Source organism: Mytilus edulis, chromosome 14, assembly GCF_963676685.1.
Source record: "Mytilus edulis chromosome 14, xbMytEdul2.2, whole genome shotgun sequence".
In the NCBI taxonomy this organism is placed as follows: Eukaryota; Metazoa; Mollusca; class Bivalvia; order Mytilida; family Mytilidae; genus Mytilus; species Mytilus edulis.
Genome location: NC_092357.1, coordinates 46,143,632 through 46,162,002, shown reverse-complemented (window position 1 = coordinate 46,162,002; position 18,371 = coordinate 46,143,632). Strand labels below are relative to the sequence as shown.

General features: G+C 31.3%; 1 protein-coding gene across 1 annotated transcript; it reads left to right on the top strand.

Annotated features, from left to right (window-relative positions):
* Nucleotides 1-275: 275 nt before the first annotated feature.
* On the top strand, nt 276-12,789 carry LOC139502470 (microfibril-associated glycoprotein 4-like). The gene is made up of 5 exons (XM_071291947.1): nt 276-745; nt 5,880-6,004; nt 6,787-6,883; nt 8,580-8,744; nt 12,521-12,789. The coding sequence occupies exons 1-5, from the start codon at nt 508-510 to the stop codon at nt 12,766-12,768; spliced, it is 873 nt and encodes a 290-aa protein (XP_071148048.1). The 5' UTR covers nt 276-507; the 3' UTR covers nt 12,769-12,789.
* Nucleotides 12,790-18,371: the final 5,582 nt, after the last annotated feature.

Below are 18,371 nucleotides of genomic sequence, written 5' to 3'. Positions count from 1 at the left end.
AGTTAGTCATCAGAAAGTGTATCTGACGGTACTTAAAACTTTCTTGAGAAAGATAATTAACTGACTTCTAATTGATAAATTGTTGTTAGTGCCAAATTGAATCTCATCATAAAAACAGTTTGTTTAATATGTTTCTCTGAAGACGTTTTGCGAAAGTAATTTCAACACGATTTGTTTTCAATCAGAGAAACATCAGATAGTTTATGATTTCTGACGCAACTTAAAATTTTCTCTAGACATGTGATTAATTGTATTTTAATTGATAAATTGTTGTTATTGCCAAAATGAATCCTAACATGTACTGTAGAAAAGTGCATATAACAAACACTTGTCCTCAGAAACACATATTGTTAAAAACATTTCCCTGAAACACGTTTCGGGATAGAATTTTAGTCGACAAATAGCGCTAGCCATGAATTTGAATTTTATTTAGTGTATTCTGACGAGTCTGTGTATATATTATATTGCATTATTTATCTGTTCTGTCATTGTACAGTTATAGCCACAATGTTGTCTTTATTATTGTGTATTGGACTTTTATATGGATCAGTTATACCCGAAAACCCGGATACGGAAGTTGATATGCCACTCATCAGTAACGACGATGTTCCGCTGGTTGCTAAGTTTGATACTAAAAATCTGAATAAGGCAATAAAGACATACATTAATAAAACCATGGAAAAGACTGTTAAGCAACATTTTTCCGGATTAAATATATTGGATATATTGTCTAAAATTAAGACAGGTAATTATAAATATCTTTAGTATTTTAGTATAATATAACATCAATAACATCAATAAGGGTTTTGTAGAACTATTATTCTTTCAAATTAAATTATCAATGTTACCAATTATGTGTCAATATTGTATCAATTGTATGTTATTCATGTTATTCAACTTGATTTGATACTTCGTTATTAAACGTCATTATTAAAAAAAAACATTTTTGAATTTTCATTATCTAGCGTAATATAATCAGTCTGACTGTTTAATAAAATTGAGCATTGAAATGGGGAATGTGTCAAAGAGACAACAACCCGACCATAGAGCAGACAACAGCAGAAGGTCACCAACAGGTCTTCAATGCAGCGAGAAATGCCCGCACCCGGAGGCGTCCTTCAGCTGGCCCCTAAACAAATATATAAATATACTAGTTCAGTGATAATGAACGCCATACTGAACTCCAAATTGTACACAAGAAACTAAAATTAAAAATAATACAAGACTAACAAAGGCCAGAGGCTCCTGACTTGGGACAGACGCAAAATTGCGGCGGGGTTAAATATGTTTTAGAGATCTCAACCCTCCCCTATACCTCTAGCCAATGCAGAAAAGTAAACGCATAGCAATACGAACAATAAAATTCAGTTCAAGAGAAGTCCGAGTCTGATGTCAGAAGATGTAACCAAAGAAAATAAACAAAATGACAATAATACATAAATAACATCAGACTACTAGCGGTTTACTGACATGCCAGCTCCAGACTTCAATTAAACAGATTGAAAGATTATGTCTTCATCATATGAATATCAGGCACAATCCTTCCCGTGAGGAATTTAGTATCATACCATAATAAAATATATGAGAAGAACATAACCCGTGTCATGCCAACAACTTGTTTTTAAATAAATGTGTTTAGTTCCGATGCAAAGACCCTATAAGTGAATCAATATTAACGCCAAAATATGCAATCTTTAATGACCTGATAACAATATCGTAACTATGTTCCTTCTTAATAAGTCTATTTGAAGGTTCTGTTAGCTTCTGAGGTGAACACTGACACTTTTGTGCTTTAACATGTATAAAAAATATTTCCATAAAATATTGGATGTGAAATACCTGAACGTATAAGAGTCTGCATGTTGAGCTATATTTATGAATGATGTCCTTATACCGATGATAAAATTTAGTAAATGTTTTACTAGTTTGTGATATCAAAAACCCTGGTATAATAATTGTTCAGTAATACATAAATTTCTGTCATTAAAATCTAAAACATTGTTACATACACGAGCAAATGGTACAAGTTGAGATATATAAACACCGTAAGATGGTGACAAGGGAACGTCATCATCTAAAAATGGATAATTAACGATAGGAAATCATCTCTGTTTTTTATTACTTTTAGTATTAAGCTTTCCGTTAATGACATAGATATCAAGATCGAGGAAAGGGCAGTGGTCATTGTTAGTATTAGCTTTATTTAAAGTAAGTTCAACAGAATAAATTTCTTTAGTATACATACTGAAGTCGACATTATTGAGAGTCAACATATCATCCAAATATCTAAAAGTATTATTAAATTTGTGTATCAGATGTTGTTTCGATGGTTTTTGGCTGATTTTTGTCATGAATTGTAACTCATAGCAATACAAAAACAGGTTCGCAATAAGTAGTGTACAGTTAGTTCCCATTGGAATTCCGATAACTTGACGATATACGGAATCTGTAAAGCGAACAAAAATGTTATCTAGTAAAAATTCAAGGGCAGATATAGTATCAAAGCATGTCCAATTGACATAATTTTTTTGTTTATTGCTACTAAAAATGACCTTAAAGAGTTTTGAACATATATATTCACATTCAGACTTTTAAATGCCCTTTTAATTAGGTGTGTGAATTTTTTTTTAAATGAGAATGTGAGGCAATGTGGTATATAGGTTAGAAAAATCATTACTTTGAACAGATTCAAAATCACCAATATAAGCATGCAATTTATCAAGTACTTCCAACGAGTTTTTGACACTCCAAAAGTAAGTAATTCCACTATTTTCGAAGGCCTTATTTGAACAATTTATTATCAGGTTTTTGATTGTACCAAGGGAACTGGTAAGTAGAATAGATAATTTAGTAGTGGAACAATGGCTTGAAGACGAAATAAAACTATATTTGTAAGGTGTTTTGTGTAGTTTCGGAAGCCAATACATAGTTGGGACTTTCATTGTTTTAGGTTCTGCTTGTAAAGCGGTAGCTAAAAGTTTATGTTTGTTACAGATGTCGTTTTCTGAAAATGGAGTCAGTTGGAATGTTGGTGAATTGGTAATTTCTTTTTGTAGAACCTCCATGTAAAATTTATGTCAAACAATAATAATATTATTAGCAGCTTTATTGGCCGGGACAAAAACAAATTCCTTGGCTAGTTCTTTTAGTTTATGTTTATAACGAGAAAGAGGTTTATTTTAGTTATTGTTAAGAGTGAAATGTTCTTTAAAATGTTGAATACGTATATCAACTGTTCATTACTGAATTAAAAAAAGAATCCACAGATTTTTTGTCTGCTTTTTCCTGTTTTATCCATTTCAAACAGTAAGTACGGAGTAAGTCGTGGATGATATTTCGACACTCATTCCAATTGATAATAGAAGGCCGATATTAAGTTCCTTTACTGAGGAATGATTTTAAAATTCGGTCTTCAACGATGTTAAGATCTCCTGTTATAACATGGGAAATGGGTCCATAAATGTATGCGGAATTACTGCAATTACATGAAGTAGGTGTATTTTCACTGATATTATATTCTTTATTAACATTAAAAAATGTAAAACTGGATCTAAACATTCTCTTGACATGCTTAAGTTTTCAAACAATTGGAAAGTTCGGGAATGCGAAAAGAAGAACAAAGTAATACGCAATAAGTACTTTTTTAAAACCCAGATCATATACAACCTTGCAAACCGTTCACCTGTTTTTGTAAGAAATAAATGCATATTCTAAACCAACATAAATAGCTATTTTTATATGAAAACATAATCTAGCTTTATTTGAAGTACAATAATTGTTTTGATTAATTATGTCATCTTTTAAATTTTTACGATAAATTAAACTTTGACAAAATCTACTACCGCTGTATTGTTCATCTTTCTCACAGAATATAACAATATACATTTATTTCCCGTGCCTGAGGGAGATATGGAGATTTGTTCATCCAAGAAAAATCATATTTCACGAGGGCATCGTCCGAGGGAAATATAACTTTTCGAAGGTGATCAAATCTTCATATCTCCCTAAGGCAAGGGAAATGAATGTTTTATTCCACTGCCTATACCTTTTTTTAACTTCTGAACATAAGATATTAATTTACATAATTGTTTTCTTATCCGTTTTGTTTGTTTATTATACATGTATATAACATACACAATGATAATCAGTAACGATCAAAAGTTAATTATTTATTCTTTTCTGTGTGTTTTTAGATCTAAAATAATTTTTAAAAACGAAATTGCTATTCTATCTTTAAAAAAAGATCAAAACCTTTTAAACATTTACCGCGGGTAACGTTGCACAAGGCAATGCCAACGTTAATAGGGGAATATGATACTCAAAGTGGAATATGAAGTTTTGTTCGACGTCCCGTGGGATAGTTTTAACCAATCAAATGTTGTTTTCGCTATCAAAATCAACATGGAATAGTACATATTAAGAAATAAAATATCATGATCGCGCTAAAAAATTAGAAAACCAAAATTAACGAACACCAAGAAAAATGTAGAACGGGAAGTCTCTTATCAAATGGCAAAATCAAATGCTCAAACACATCAAACGAATGGAAAAATATCTGTCATATTTCTAAACTTGGTACAGGCATTTTCTTATATAGAAAATGGTGAATAAAACCTGCTTTTATAGCAATAGCTAAACATTTCACTTGTATGACAATCGAATAAACCACAAGTATCACGAGTATGTACATCAAGCTGTCATATGGTGACTTTAATTCAATGTTTGAAATTCTCTATCACAACGGGCAGCTTAAATCAAGGGCCCTACAAAAACTGCTTTAATATGTTGTAATTTAGTCGATAATATAGCCTAGATGTTTCATAAAAAAAAATGTTATAGTTGGTCTTAATCAAATGCATTACGTCAATTTTATAAGCTTTTGTTTCTTAGCTTCATATTTGAGATCAATTGAACAGAAGCAACAGTAAGTTTATATAGCTAATAATATTCGAACGTAATTGACTTGGATGGTTAGTGTTCATGCTAAATATTGCTTCCAAGTGTTCCAAGTGATAACGTTGATCTCACCCCTACGAAAGTTTACGGACATATTTTGGTTTACAGTCATTGGTTATCAGTGTCGCAGATTACCACTATACGGTTAGCAAGTCGTAACGACAGTGCCGTCATTTTTTATTCGAGTGTGACATACTGAACGCAATTTATCGTCGCAAAGAGAGATACATATGACATGTATGAGTCCCTCCTCTAGGCCATTTGTAGCGGGTAACGTTTCTTTTCTTACGGCAGAAAAAAAATGGCAATCCTAGTCATTTCAGCTAAAAGTTAAACTAACCTTCCAATTGCGGGGTTCGATCTCACAACCTCAATTTTGACAGACAAATGATACTGTACATAAACTACTTAGACCTCTCGGATACTGAGGCACTAACACATTATAAAAAGTATAAAACAAATACAGAGCTTCAAGGAAAATTGAAAAACTGACAAAATAAAACGCTATTAATCGACAAAACAAGTGGGAAAACAACTGCCATATTCTTAACTTGGCAGAGACATTTTTTCGATGAAAATGGTGGTATAAACCTGTTTGTATCGCTAGCTAAACCTCCAACTTGTATGACAGTTGTTTATAGTTCCGTTAGATAACAAAAAAAAGCAGGATCTGCTTACCCTTCCGGAGCACCTGAGATCACCCCTAGTTTTTGATGGGGTTCGTGTTGTTTATTCTTTAGTTTTCTATGTTGTGTCGTGTGTACTATTGTTTTTCTGTTTGTCTTTTTCATTTGTAGCCATGGCGTTGTCAGTTTGCTTTAGATTTATGAGTTTGACTGTCCCTTTGGTATCTTTCGTCCCTCTTTTATACTTAAAATTGAAATTTATAACATTTAAAAAGATTGTACAATTTCATTATACAGAAAGATATCCTAGAGATTGCGAAGATATCAGAGAGTCAAAAAGTGGTATATACAAAATATATCCTCCAGACATCCGTGGATTTGAAACATACTGTGACATGAAGACCGCAGGCGGGGGTTGGTTGGTAAGGTTGATTTTAAGTGCATTTACCAATGATCACAAGTTTAACATTTTTAACAGTTAAGAAAAATCCGTTTCACTGATGACAGCGGATATGTTAAAATTTTCGACACTACAATTTTGTCCACTTTCTCCGAATGTGACGTAACGAAAAAGACTTATTACGGAATTTGTTCTAACAGGAGTGATATAACCATGAGTATGATTTAATGAATGTTACCTGGAAAATTGTAAACCAGAAGTAGCATTTTGTACATCGAAAGAAGTTGTGGTTTTATCTCAAACAAAGTACAAAGCAAACGTGTATTTTCCGTATATTTTATTTAAGCTCTTATCAAAATTGTAGTTGTTCTCTGACAACTGAAAGCTCTTTTTATCTTTGAATTAACTTATGATTTTTTTATATTGATGCATTCAGTGTATTTGGTGCGTTATTTCAATTTACTTTCCTATCATATTGTCAATCAGCTAATTGTATTTAAGTCTTTTTTCTCTTTGATAAAAACAATTAAAAAAAAAAAGAGAATCCCGTTGGTGATACTTAGATCAGAACATATACAACCAAAAGGATGCAGAAGATAACATTTTTCACAAGCAATAGTAACCCACTCATACGTATTTCTCCTATCAATTTTTCCAAAAAAAAAAGTGATAACTTAACAATTAAACACAATGTTAAAATAATATAATTTTTTTTTTAATAAAATTACGATGATTATATTTCAACAATTTAGTATCGTACGAAACACGTGACAAGTACCAATTACTGTTTATTGTGAATTACAGGTTTTCCAGAAAAGGCAGGATGGGAGTGTTGACTTCTTTAGGAACTGGACAGATTACAAAAACGGGTTTGGTGACTTAACAGGAGAATTCTGGTTAGGTAGGAAAGTTTATTATCATGCTTTAGATCAAACAATAAGATAGACTGCACTATTACTGTATTAAAATTTTATGTCAGTCATATTAGTAAATACTTTTAATATTTGCGCATTTTGGTTTGAATATGAATAATTGTCATAGAGAAAAAAAAATGAAAAAAAAACTATAATTAGATAATATTCATTCTCAAGACAACTTAGTGTACAAAACATGCAAACGGGACGAATTTTTTTATTTCCCTTTTAATAATTTTCCTTTTTGGACGGTGATGTCCCTTTGACAAAATCTTTCTGTGTTTATATATAACTCGTTTGCTATGCCCGTGTCTGTTATTACGTTTTGGATTTCAGTGAACGTTTTCTATGTATTAGTGGTAAAATATTAAGTTAGGTATTTCGTTACCACAAATTACTTAAAACCTTTGCTAAATTCTTCCATAAATTTGGATTTGAAGTTTGATTGTACCTGTAGAAAACTAACTTCAAACGGGATACCACATCCTAATTTTGACGGAAATGTGTTTATCGAGCCCTGAAATTGAGATGCAATTAGGGTAAACCTATCGATCCTTTAAGTAAACTTATTCTAAAAGTTACCAATTCAACACTGAAACTAGATGTTTGAATATTGTTGGTATTAGTATTAATATTTACTTTGTTATCAGTAATAAAAACAAACTAAATATTATTTTTATATATACATACATGTATGCACATTCATGGCTCTACAATATGTCGGTACCTGTATCTTGGCATTGCACTAGGTCATGTGTTTGACTATTAATGACATCTTAACACTAAATCTATTGCATGTTGGATGTGTACTGATTGATATTTTAGTATTAGATGCATGCATTTTATTTTTATTAAATCTCTTATTCAGTGATTGTAGGGTGTTTTGTGTGTATTATATTTGTTTTGCATTCATTATTTTGTACACAAACTAGGCAATCAGATTTCTCGTTTGAATTGTTTTACATTTGTAATGTCAGGGCCTTTTATAGGTTACTATGCAGTGTGGGTTTTGCTCATTCTTGACGGTGTACGGTGCCCTACAGTTGTTACTGTGTCATTTGGTCTCTTTGTTGAGAGTTGTCTCATTTGCAATCATACCACATATTTTTATTCTTAAATGTTAAACATATTTGATTTTTTTTTCATCGAATGTTTTGTTTTTTTAGAGAAATATATTGTTTATGAAGAAATGTAAAAAAAGATGCCTTTTTAAAATTATCGTTGCTGGGTTTTCATAATGACTTTTTTTTTATATAATAAAAATACTTTTTCACATAAACAAACTTGGCGGATAACAATTGCTACTTTCCAAAACATCATACATTTAAACCAATCAAAACAATTGAAATAAGTTTGTTTCCAAAACTTTGTATGTAAACTTGAAAATTGTTGCATAATTGAACTGGAAAAAAAACTTTTTACATTTCTTTATGTATGTGAAAATCAGGTTAGTTTTTAATTTTATGCAGAAATGTCCAGGTTTCTATTTTTCATCCATTTACAAAAATATTCAAGTAAACATTCGACATTCTAAAGCAGACATTCCAACTAATATATTTTTGGTGTGTTTTTGTTTGTTTGTTGAATTCTTTTTTTATTTACTACATTTTCGAAACCCAGTAACGCTTTGACACCTATAACGATATAAGACTTTACATATTTTTCATTTTATGTACCTTATAGGTAATTCTAAAATCCATGAAATTACCACAAAAAATGAATATGAACTGTACATACTAATGGAGGATCTCGAAGGAGAACAGAGATATGCGAGGTACAAGACGTTTTATATAGGAGACATACAGTCAAAATTTACTTTAGAAATCGGAGGCTACAGCGGAAACGCAGGTTTGTGACCTTTTTTTTTGTCTCGCAATGATTAAGGGACCAGTTATAACCTAATGGGGGTCTTGGAAGATATTAAGGGGTGCCTTGAAAAAATTTCGACATCAAATAGGCTATCAATTTTTTTCAATACTTCAGAGGGATATTCAAAATACAAAACTAGACCAATTCTGCAGGCCTATTTCGAACATGCGTGCAAACGATAACCAATTCACCGAGCATATTTCGAACATGCATGCAAGATGATAACCAATTCACTAGGCCTATTTTAAACATGCGTGCAAAATGATAACTAATTCGACAAATAGTCTGATTCAGCTTCACACGTATTTGTAGCAGTAAGTTCATATGTTATACCTTTATATCTTGAAGGGTGAAAGAACCTGTTGCAGGACGTCGTGATTTTAGGCCTTTATTTTTTCGCTGGAATTAGGGATTGGGCCTTTATTTTCGTAAGAAATCGGGAAAATTTTTATTTATACTGGAATTAATGCTTTATTTGTTTCGGTAATTCTAGCTGAAACTCCCTCCTACAGACTCTATTTTGTGTGATTAATGCGCTTCTGACGCCTAATTCAAAATGTATTTATAAAGCTCCTGACATGTTTGGGTATATAAACCCTTGGCTTTCAAATGTTAGGTTTGATCGTTTTTATGAACTTCAAGATAAATTCATCAACGCACTGATGAAGCCGGAAATTATTAACTGATTAAACTAATAACTGATTCCTTATAAGATTGTATGCAAAAAAAACATGATCGAACATATATTAGAACGATTTATAATTAAACTATGAGTTAAACATGACAGTTATATGTGATTTGTTTTCCTTATGACCTTCAGAGAATAATGCACCTTATTCAATTGTTTACTATATTGTTCATTTAGTAATGGTTGTTCTCATTTATTGAAATATACATAGTAAACCTCCTATAACGAGGCGCTCCGAAAATAAATATTGCGACGTGAATATGTGTGTAATTGTTTTAACTTAATGTTGCAAGTTGTGTCATTTGTTTCAATCAGGCGACAAAAAATGGCCACTGAAAATTATTTTTTCAGAGAGTACCCTCAATTTAAAATTATTACCGTAGTACATGGTTCATTGAATTCACACATGATTTTATTGATCAACCTATATATTCCTTGTATGATGTCAAATTTAATTAACCTGTTCATCCTGCAGACCACAGCAATTGATTTTTATGAAAACATCGTAATAATTCTTTCAATTTTGCCAACAAACCATCTAGAGGTATCTACAGTACTCAATTATCAGGACTGTACAAGAATATGATATTCAAAAAATATATAGGCACTTTTTATTGTTTTCAACATAACTATAACATGTATTAATAACCATAGACTAAAAGAGCTCTCAATCTGTCTGAAGTTATCTACCCTAGGGTACAAAACAAAACTGGACTTAGTGCCGTTATTCAATTATCTAACAGAAGGGAAAATATTGGCCCCTTATTTTGATGCTAACTTCAACTTGTGCAATTTTCAACTTTAGGCCTCACCTTTCATGTAAACAAATCTATTCTGAGATATTCTCAATTATCAGAAAAGCACACGAATGAATAGAGACAGAAAAAATATAGGCACTTTCAATTATTGTCAACATAAATTTTAATAACAGTAGATTTATATATAAAGAATACAGGATTTATTTCAAACTTTCCACCCTGAGGTACCAAAAGAAAAATGAATGCTGAATTCTAAATAATATAATATTCTAGACATAGGGACAACTGTGGCACTTTTATCAAAGCCGACAACATAGTATGAAATTTTAAACCCTTCATCTTCATGTCAAACAATCCACACTAAAATTTGAAAGTACTCAATTTTCAGGCCAGTAAATGAATATTATAAAAAAAGACAACATACTGGCAATTTTTATTGTTGTCGGCACACGTTTTAGTAACCGTAGCTACAGACGTTTAAAGCGTTCAATTTGTGCAAAAGTATAGATCCTGAAGTGAAAAAATTAAAAAGAGAAAAGTGCTGTTACATATTAATATGTTAGAAAAAGGTAAACAAATTGGCACCTTATATTAAAACCGACAACTAATTTTGCAAATAAAACTTAAAGCCCTTTCCTTGCATGTATAAGATCCAATTCGTGGTATAAAAGTACTAAATTATCTGGCAATTACATGAATATTGTAAATAAAGAAGAAATGTTGGCACTTTTTATTGTGTAGACACATGTTTTAGTAACCGTAGTCTTTTAGCACGTTTAGAGCTTTGAATATGTGTAAAACTATCCATCCTGAGGTACAAAAAGAATATAAGTTATATAACATACATTACAGTAGTAAGTGGTCCGCCCACCTTTACGTCAGTTTCAGAGGGACCAGGCTTAAAGAATATCATAAATCTAAAAATTTGGTTTGCGAATAATGTAATACTTAAATAAAGTTACATTATCATACTCTATTCTTTCTAACAAATATGGTCTGTTGCCTCATTAAAGACATAATATACAACCTTTACTTAATATTCTATGAATTTGCATAGAGCAATAATTGAAAAAAAACACCAACAAAACAGTGTATGTTTGATATAGTTCTAAAATCACTTCAAAGTCTAATGTACCTTGCAGGGATTTAAAAAGATTATGGTCATTTGAAATAATTTTCAAATATGAAACATAAAATCAACAATCTTACCACGACCTACGACTTTAAAATAAGAAAAACTTTTGCCAAATCTACATTTTGAAACTTTAAATGAAGATAATATGGCTAACTGAAATTCCAGCTATGTTTATATTATGCATACAAATATTATATACCTCGTTTCTGACACTACCATTCATGTTCACCAACTAAAAACTTGTTTTCAGCATTGGTAAAAAAGTAAGCTCTGGTTAGTGATCGTGTGATTACCATCAATCATTTTAAATCACATACATTTTATGCAGAAATATTTGATTACCATTCTAATATGACGTGCTTCTTTAGCTTTGTAAACAACACTGTGATAAAATTCTCGATAAAATATACTTAGCGCAGACTCAGAGATATAAATAATAATGGCTGTTACAATATACTTCCCACGTAAATCTACATGTATTGGAACCTATTTGCAGACCCTTTGCCGATTTTATTGTTTTAAAAAGTGCAATTACAAAGAGACAAAATAACTTTTATTCGTATTCGTATGCATAATAAAAAGAAGTAATGCACAAGAGCTCGGAGAAATCAACAAAATGAAAATGAAATAAAATTCCACGAAAGTCTAATAATCTTTTTGGCGCATTTAAGTCATTTCAAAACATGACGTCATACAAATGAAACCACTAAAGTTGAAAGTTTTCTGTTACGTGAACCATCGGAATTCGTATGATATTTTATTAAAACTGATTTTTGAGGTAGGTTTTGTTTTATTTTCTATTCTATTGCATTATTCGCATATTTACTCATTTCAGCAAGTCAACATGGCGGCTCCTTAGTTAGAAAATGTCAACTTTGAATTTGACGGAAGCTAACGCTCAGGATAACATTCGAATAACACGGCCCAGGCCATGTGTAAATTTCCAACTATCTATGGGTTCCATGAATTATTTCTTAAGTAATAAAATAGCAAAAAACTTACTATGTTCAATTTGTTTAGTTGGGAAGGGATCAAACGGACACAGCTCAAAAATAAGGCAAATTGTATTCCGGCCTATACAAATATTTACATGAATGACATATGTCCAACGTATAATTGTAATTGTGTACCAATATCTAGACAATTTATTTGTGACATTTTCCATCTTTTATAGGGGATTCGTTGGACACAATCCATCACAAAAGTCAGCCGTTTTCAACATTGGATAGAGACAGTTCGAGCAATTGTGTAGAGCAGTTTAAAGGTGGATGGTGGTACGACAACTGTCATACATCTAACCTGAATGGACTGTATCTCAATGGTTCTCACCAGTCATATGCAAATGGTATTAATTGGTTCACTTGGAGGGGTTACAACTATTCCCTTAAGAAAACACAAATGATGATTCGACGTCGTCGTTAACATGCTTTATATGTCATAACTGATGACACTGATTGTCATTAGACGTAGAAACAAATGGTTCTGATTGTTACTTGGGGAATAGAAAAACAGAAATACATATCTGATGTCGTTTACAGCATGCAAAATAATTTCAGAACACTTATGTCAATCTTTCTAAATCGTATTAGCAATAACATTTTGCATTTCTGGACTTCAAATAAAGTGTGCATTTTGAGACAATCTTATTAAATACATCTTTTAATTTAGCCAAAGTGATTACACGTATCTGGCATACATAATTTTTATAACATTTGTAAATTTTTAATATTCAATAAAGCTTGGTACAAAAGTATTGACAAATATGTGCCTACTCATTTCAAAATATATGACAGGAACGACCTATTGGCTATTTCTCTTCATATAATCTCGGTAAATTATCGACTCAATTCTAAGTGTACCAACACCATATAATACGAAGTTTAGTTCTTCTAATGATTAACAAAGCATCTACATAATGCATGTCTTGAAAAGGGACCTGAGGATGAGTTGGTGCAGTTCAACTGTTTTTCATCACTTGTTTTATAACATTTCTTCCTTTATTAAAGTTCGTTATTTGATATTTTGTATCTTTAAGCCCCTCCAAATATCGTTATACTTTGCACACCCAATTGTGTAATGATTGTTTCTACGTTGTGCTATTACCAATGGAGCTGTTACCTAACTGTCTATTGGGGGCGTTTTGACTTCAATAACTATGTCCAACACGCGACATACGATACAATGACAAGGACCATCTATGTTGAGAAGCCATTAGTTCAGTTGTAGTCGTTTGCGATTAATCCTATGTGTTTTGAACATGATAAGGTCATCAGTCTTCAAGTTTAAATTGTTTTAAAGCTAATCGTGTCTACACTTTGTATAAGCTTTTTATGCAGTATTGGTTTTGCTAATTTGGGAAGGCCGTCGAATATCTTTTGTGGCAAACAATATGTGGTATATAATGAATTGTGTGCACAATGACAAACACATTCATTTGTTAACTACATTCCTGAATAACAAATCATATTCTTTATTCTAACATGACGTCCTTCAAACGCTTTGAGTAAACACCCGTGGTTAAAATATGAATATACTTGCTGTGCTGTTCCGATCGTACTCCCACGTCATATGCTTTTTTATGAATGAGCTTCCCGACGTCATAGAACGATGACGTAATAATATAAGCATTTTACGGCAAGTTACACGCTTGTGAAACCGAAAATCATCATAACAAGGAAACGTAAACTAACGATGCTAAAATGTGGTATAAGCCATTTGTTTTAAACATATAAGACATATTAGTAAATTATCATTTAAATTTATCCAAAACTATCTAAATACGTTATTGTAAAAAATTTATACATGTCACGTATTCAGTTTGCTCCGTTCTTTTACTCCAATTTAATAGTGCGCTTATTTACGGGAAGGGCAAACATTTGCCTCTACCTAGAGCGATTCGATCCAAAAGAATTGCTGTATTTGTCCTATTAGAATCGAAATAATTCATGGGGGCTTGAATTATTTCTTAATTCAGCTTAATTGACTTTTATCACCTGGTTGGATATTATTCATGATTAAAGAGTGAGATGTTAACCCCCTCATACATTTAAGTAATGTAGAACAAAGAAAAACATATCAATGTTCATAGTAAAACTCAGTTGAAAAGAAGTTAGTGTCCAATGTCAAGATATGTAACAAAAGAAACTAAGCCAAATGACAATGATACATACATTTAGAAAGGACTACTAGCAGTTACTGACATGCTAGCTCCAGAGCGCAATTTAACTAATCGAAATGTAATGTTTTCATCATATGAAAATCAAGCACAATTCCTTTCGTTAGGGATTGAATATCTTACCAACATACCATATATTGGAAGAACATAACCCGTTTCATCTGGTTTTAGAATACATGTGTTCATTTCAGATGCAAACACCTTATGAGTGAACCAGTAATGTACAATCCATAATGACTTGACAACAGTATCGTAACTATATCCCTTTCGGATAAGTCTGTTTAAATGTTTTGATTAGCTTTTGAGTTGAATGCCAACATTTTTGTGCTTTGTAAAGAATGGTACTATAACATATTGGACTTAAAATACCTGAATGTATGCATATTGATTAGTATTTACGAAGGATGGTCTTCTGCCAATAACATAATTAATTATATGTTTTGAGTAGTTTTTGATATGAAAAACCCTAGTGTAATAATTTTTCAGTAATACAGTGATTTCTTTTGTTGAAATATAATACGTTGTTCCCTACAGGAGTGATTCGAACAAGTTGAGATATATACACGCAATAAGATGGTGACAAAGGAACGTCACCATCTAAAAATGGAAAATTAACGATAGGAAATGATCATAAGTTTTGGTATTAAACTTGCTGTAAAAGATGTAAATATCAAGATCAAAGGAAAGAACAGTGTTCATTGTAAGTATTTGCTTAATCAAAAGTCAGTTCGACCGGACAAATATCTTTAGTGTACATACATAAATCGTCGTTATTAAAAGTTTATATATCATCTGACTATCTAAAATTGTTATTAAATTTTGAATCAGATGTTTTGATGAGTTTTGGTTGATTTTAGACATAAATTGTAACTCATAACAATACAGAAACAAGTCCGCCATAAGTGATGCACAGTTTGTCCACATGGGAATTCAGATGACCCGATGATATACGGAATCTCAAAAGCGAACACAAATGTTATCTTGAAAAATCCAAGGGCAGTTATAGTATCAAAACAGGTCCAATTGACATAGTTGTGCTACTTATTGTTACTGAAAAAGGATCTAAAAGAGTTTGAACATATATATTCGCATTCCGACTTTTTGAATTTAATTAGGAGTGTGGGTTCTAACTTAATAAGATTATTAGTCGAAGTGGTTTATAGGGTAGAAAAATCAAAACTTTGAACAGATTCGAAATCACTAATATCAACATGCAATTTAAAAAGATGTTAATATTGTCGGCAAAGCAAATAATTACTTACTGTTACCTATATTTTAAGTGCCATGATAAGAAAAAGGTCAAACAAAAATACCAAACTTATAGACAAAATTCAAAATGGAAATTATATATAAACTGACATTTTTTCAATCTCATCAATCAATTGAATTGGCGAAGTAAAACTACATTTTTTCTGAAATGGTATACTACATAAGGAGTGTAAATGATATAATAGGTACTGATTTGCCTATCATAATGTCCTTGCTAGAAGGTTGATGCTTACAAGGAAGCAATTGAATTAACAGTTCCAATTGGTGAAGTTAAATAATCATTAAAAAGTATTTACGGCCGCCATTACTTTAAAATGAAACCGAACGGACGATGTGACCAGAAAACTTAATATTCTAAAATGAGTCCTGATTTTTTTCCAAAGTGACTCACCTGCTTTTTTTTAAACTCAAAACTCCTGTATTGACTTTTTTTATATAAATTTCCTCATTGCCCTTTCTTAAAAATTAAATGGGGGGCTCCCTTAATAGATTTTAACAAGATTTATTGTAAAATGCTTTGTAATCATATTATACAAATGAAAATGTTAACTGAAAGTCCAATCCTATAGTAATGTCTTCAACATTCTTTTCTTCTCTTAACTAGATTTGACAAACGTCACATACACACGTTATGAAGAAGTGGAAGCTATTGTAAATCTAACTTATCAAAGCATCTTTTGGAAGTACACCACTAATTCATTGCCCGATTGCTTTTTATGCTAAATTTCTGGATTTCAAGCAGGCACAGCTCTTTTGGTTTAGGTATCTGTTTTTATTGTGGTAATTTAAGAATTTGGGTGAAAAAATTCCAATAAATTCTCTATTAAAGGTTTCTGAAAAATCATATCTAAGCATGGTTATTGAGACCTGTCATGTGATATTCTAAAAATTGCTATTAAAAACAGAAGGGCATGTACTTTTGATCAAAATAAAAACATATTGTACTTAATAAATATTTGTCAATAGTTATATTTTAGTATAAACATTTTATATCGAAATGAAAGTCATAATTTAATGAGTGTTTTGTTCTGATTATAAACCAAAAAATACGATGTGGTATGAGTTCAAACCAGCATTTATCCATCATAGCAGTACTAACTTATGTACATATAAAGAACCACGTTTACAGGTCAAAGTACGGCCCTTAACATGTAGTTAGCATATATATATATTAGTTTAAAAGTCAAACGGTCCATAGGCATGTCTATTCATCAATGAAAAATGTTTTTGCACATGCTATCACTCAATGACATATAGAAGTGAATGATCATTTGGCATATACATTTATGATCCTTAAATAAATCAAAACATCAAAGGTTTGTACACAGTTATAGGGAATAGAGAGTTACATATGTAGGCATTTTGATAAATGACAAAGGAAAGAGAGATCAGAGATGAAAAAAATAAAAAAATAAGATAAATGTTGTTATACAGAAAGATATCCGTACAAATTTTCTATCTTGTTTATAACTTAAAATTTGAAATTTTTATGACATATACTCGCTCCGTACATTCATCAATTTCTTTTTACTGTGAATACGTTGTTGAAGAGTATTTCGTAGTGATTTTAGTAAAAGAAATGATAGAATTTTTGAAAATTCAAAACAAACTTAACACATACTAAACATATTTAGACTTCGGCTATTTTTTATCACCATATATTCCGAATGATCAACATTGTACTTTTTTCGTTTGTAGTTATGTGTGTAGATTTGAAAACACCTTACAAAATTAACCTACTTACAGGTGAATTTTTTTTGTAAATTTGTGTTTTTCTATGTCGTGATGTTATACTGTTGTCTCAACGAAAGGGAGAGGGTTTGGTACTATTGGAACGTTTAATCCCGCTGCTAATGTCTGCACCTGTCCTAAGCCAGGGATCTGATGTGCAGTGGTTGTCGTTTGTTTGTTTAATTTATAAATGTTTCTCGTTTCTCGTTTTTTTATATAGATTAGACCGTTAGTAATTTTTGGGGCCCTTTATAGCTTGTTGTTCGGTGTGAGATAAGGCTCTATGTTAAAGTCCGTACCTTGACTTATAAGTGTTTACTTTTATACATTGTAATTTTGGATGGAGAGTTGTCTCTTTGGCACTCATACGACATCTTCCTATACGATGTTTAAAACTAGGTTCTTCGTCCAATTTAAAATCCATTGAACTTACCAATCTATTTTCTAATACAAAAAGGGCACGAAAACTGAAAAGAATAGAAATTGGTCAAGTCATTGATTATTGTTATAATTTTATCAGAGTAACAACAAGTTGAACTTTTAACAGACTTTCTGAAAAAGAATGTGTATTCGTATAGATTTGCATGCAATCAGCGGACACTTTCAAGACTAATTCGACAAACACATAAACAACTCATTCATTCTGAACAGCCGAAAATTTGAGTAAGTACTTTTTGAAAACTTCCAAAGTTATATAAGTCATTTACTCTCATTGAAGACATAATGTTATTGCTAATACTTCCGATACATTTACTGGTAAGAAAATAGTACGTTTAAATAAAATTGAAAATGTATTCTTATTCCAATTTTGACTGCCCCAGTAAATCAAATAGCTCAGGGACCAGTTGCA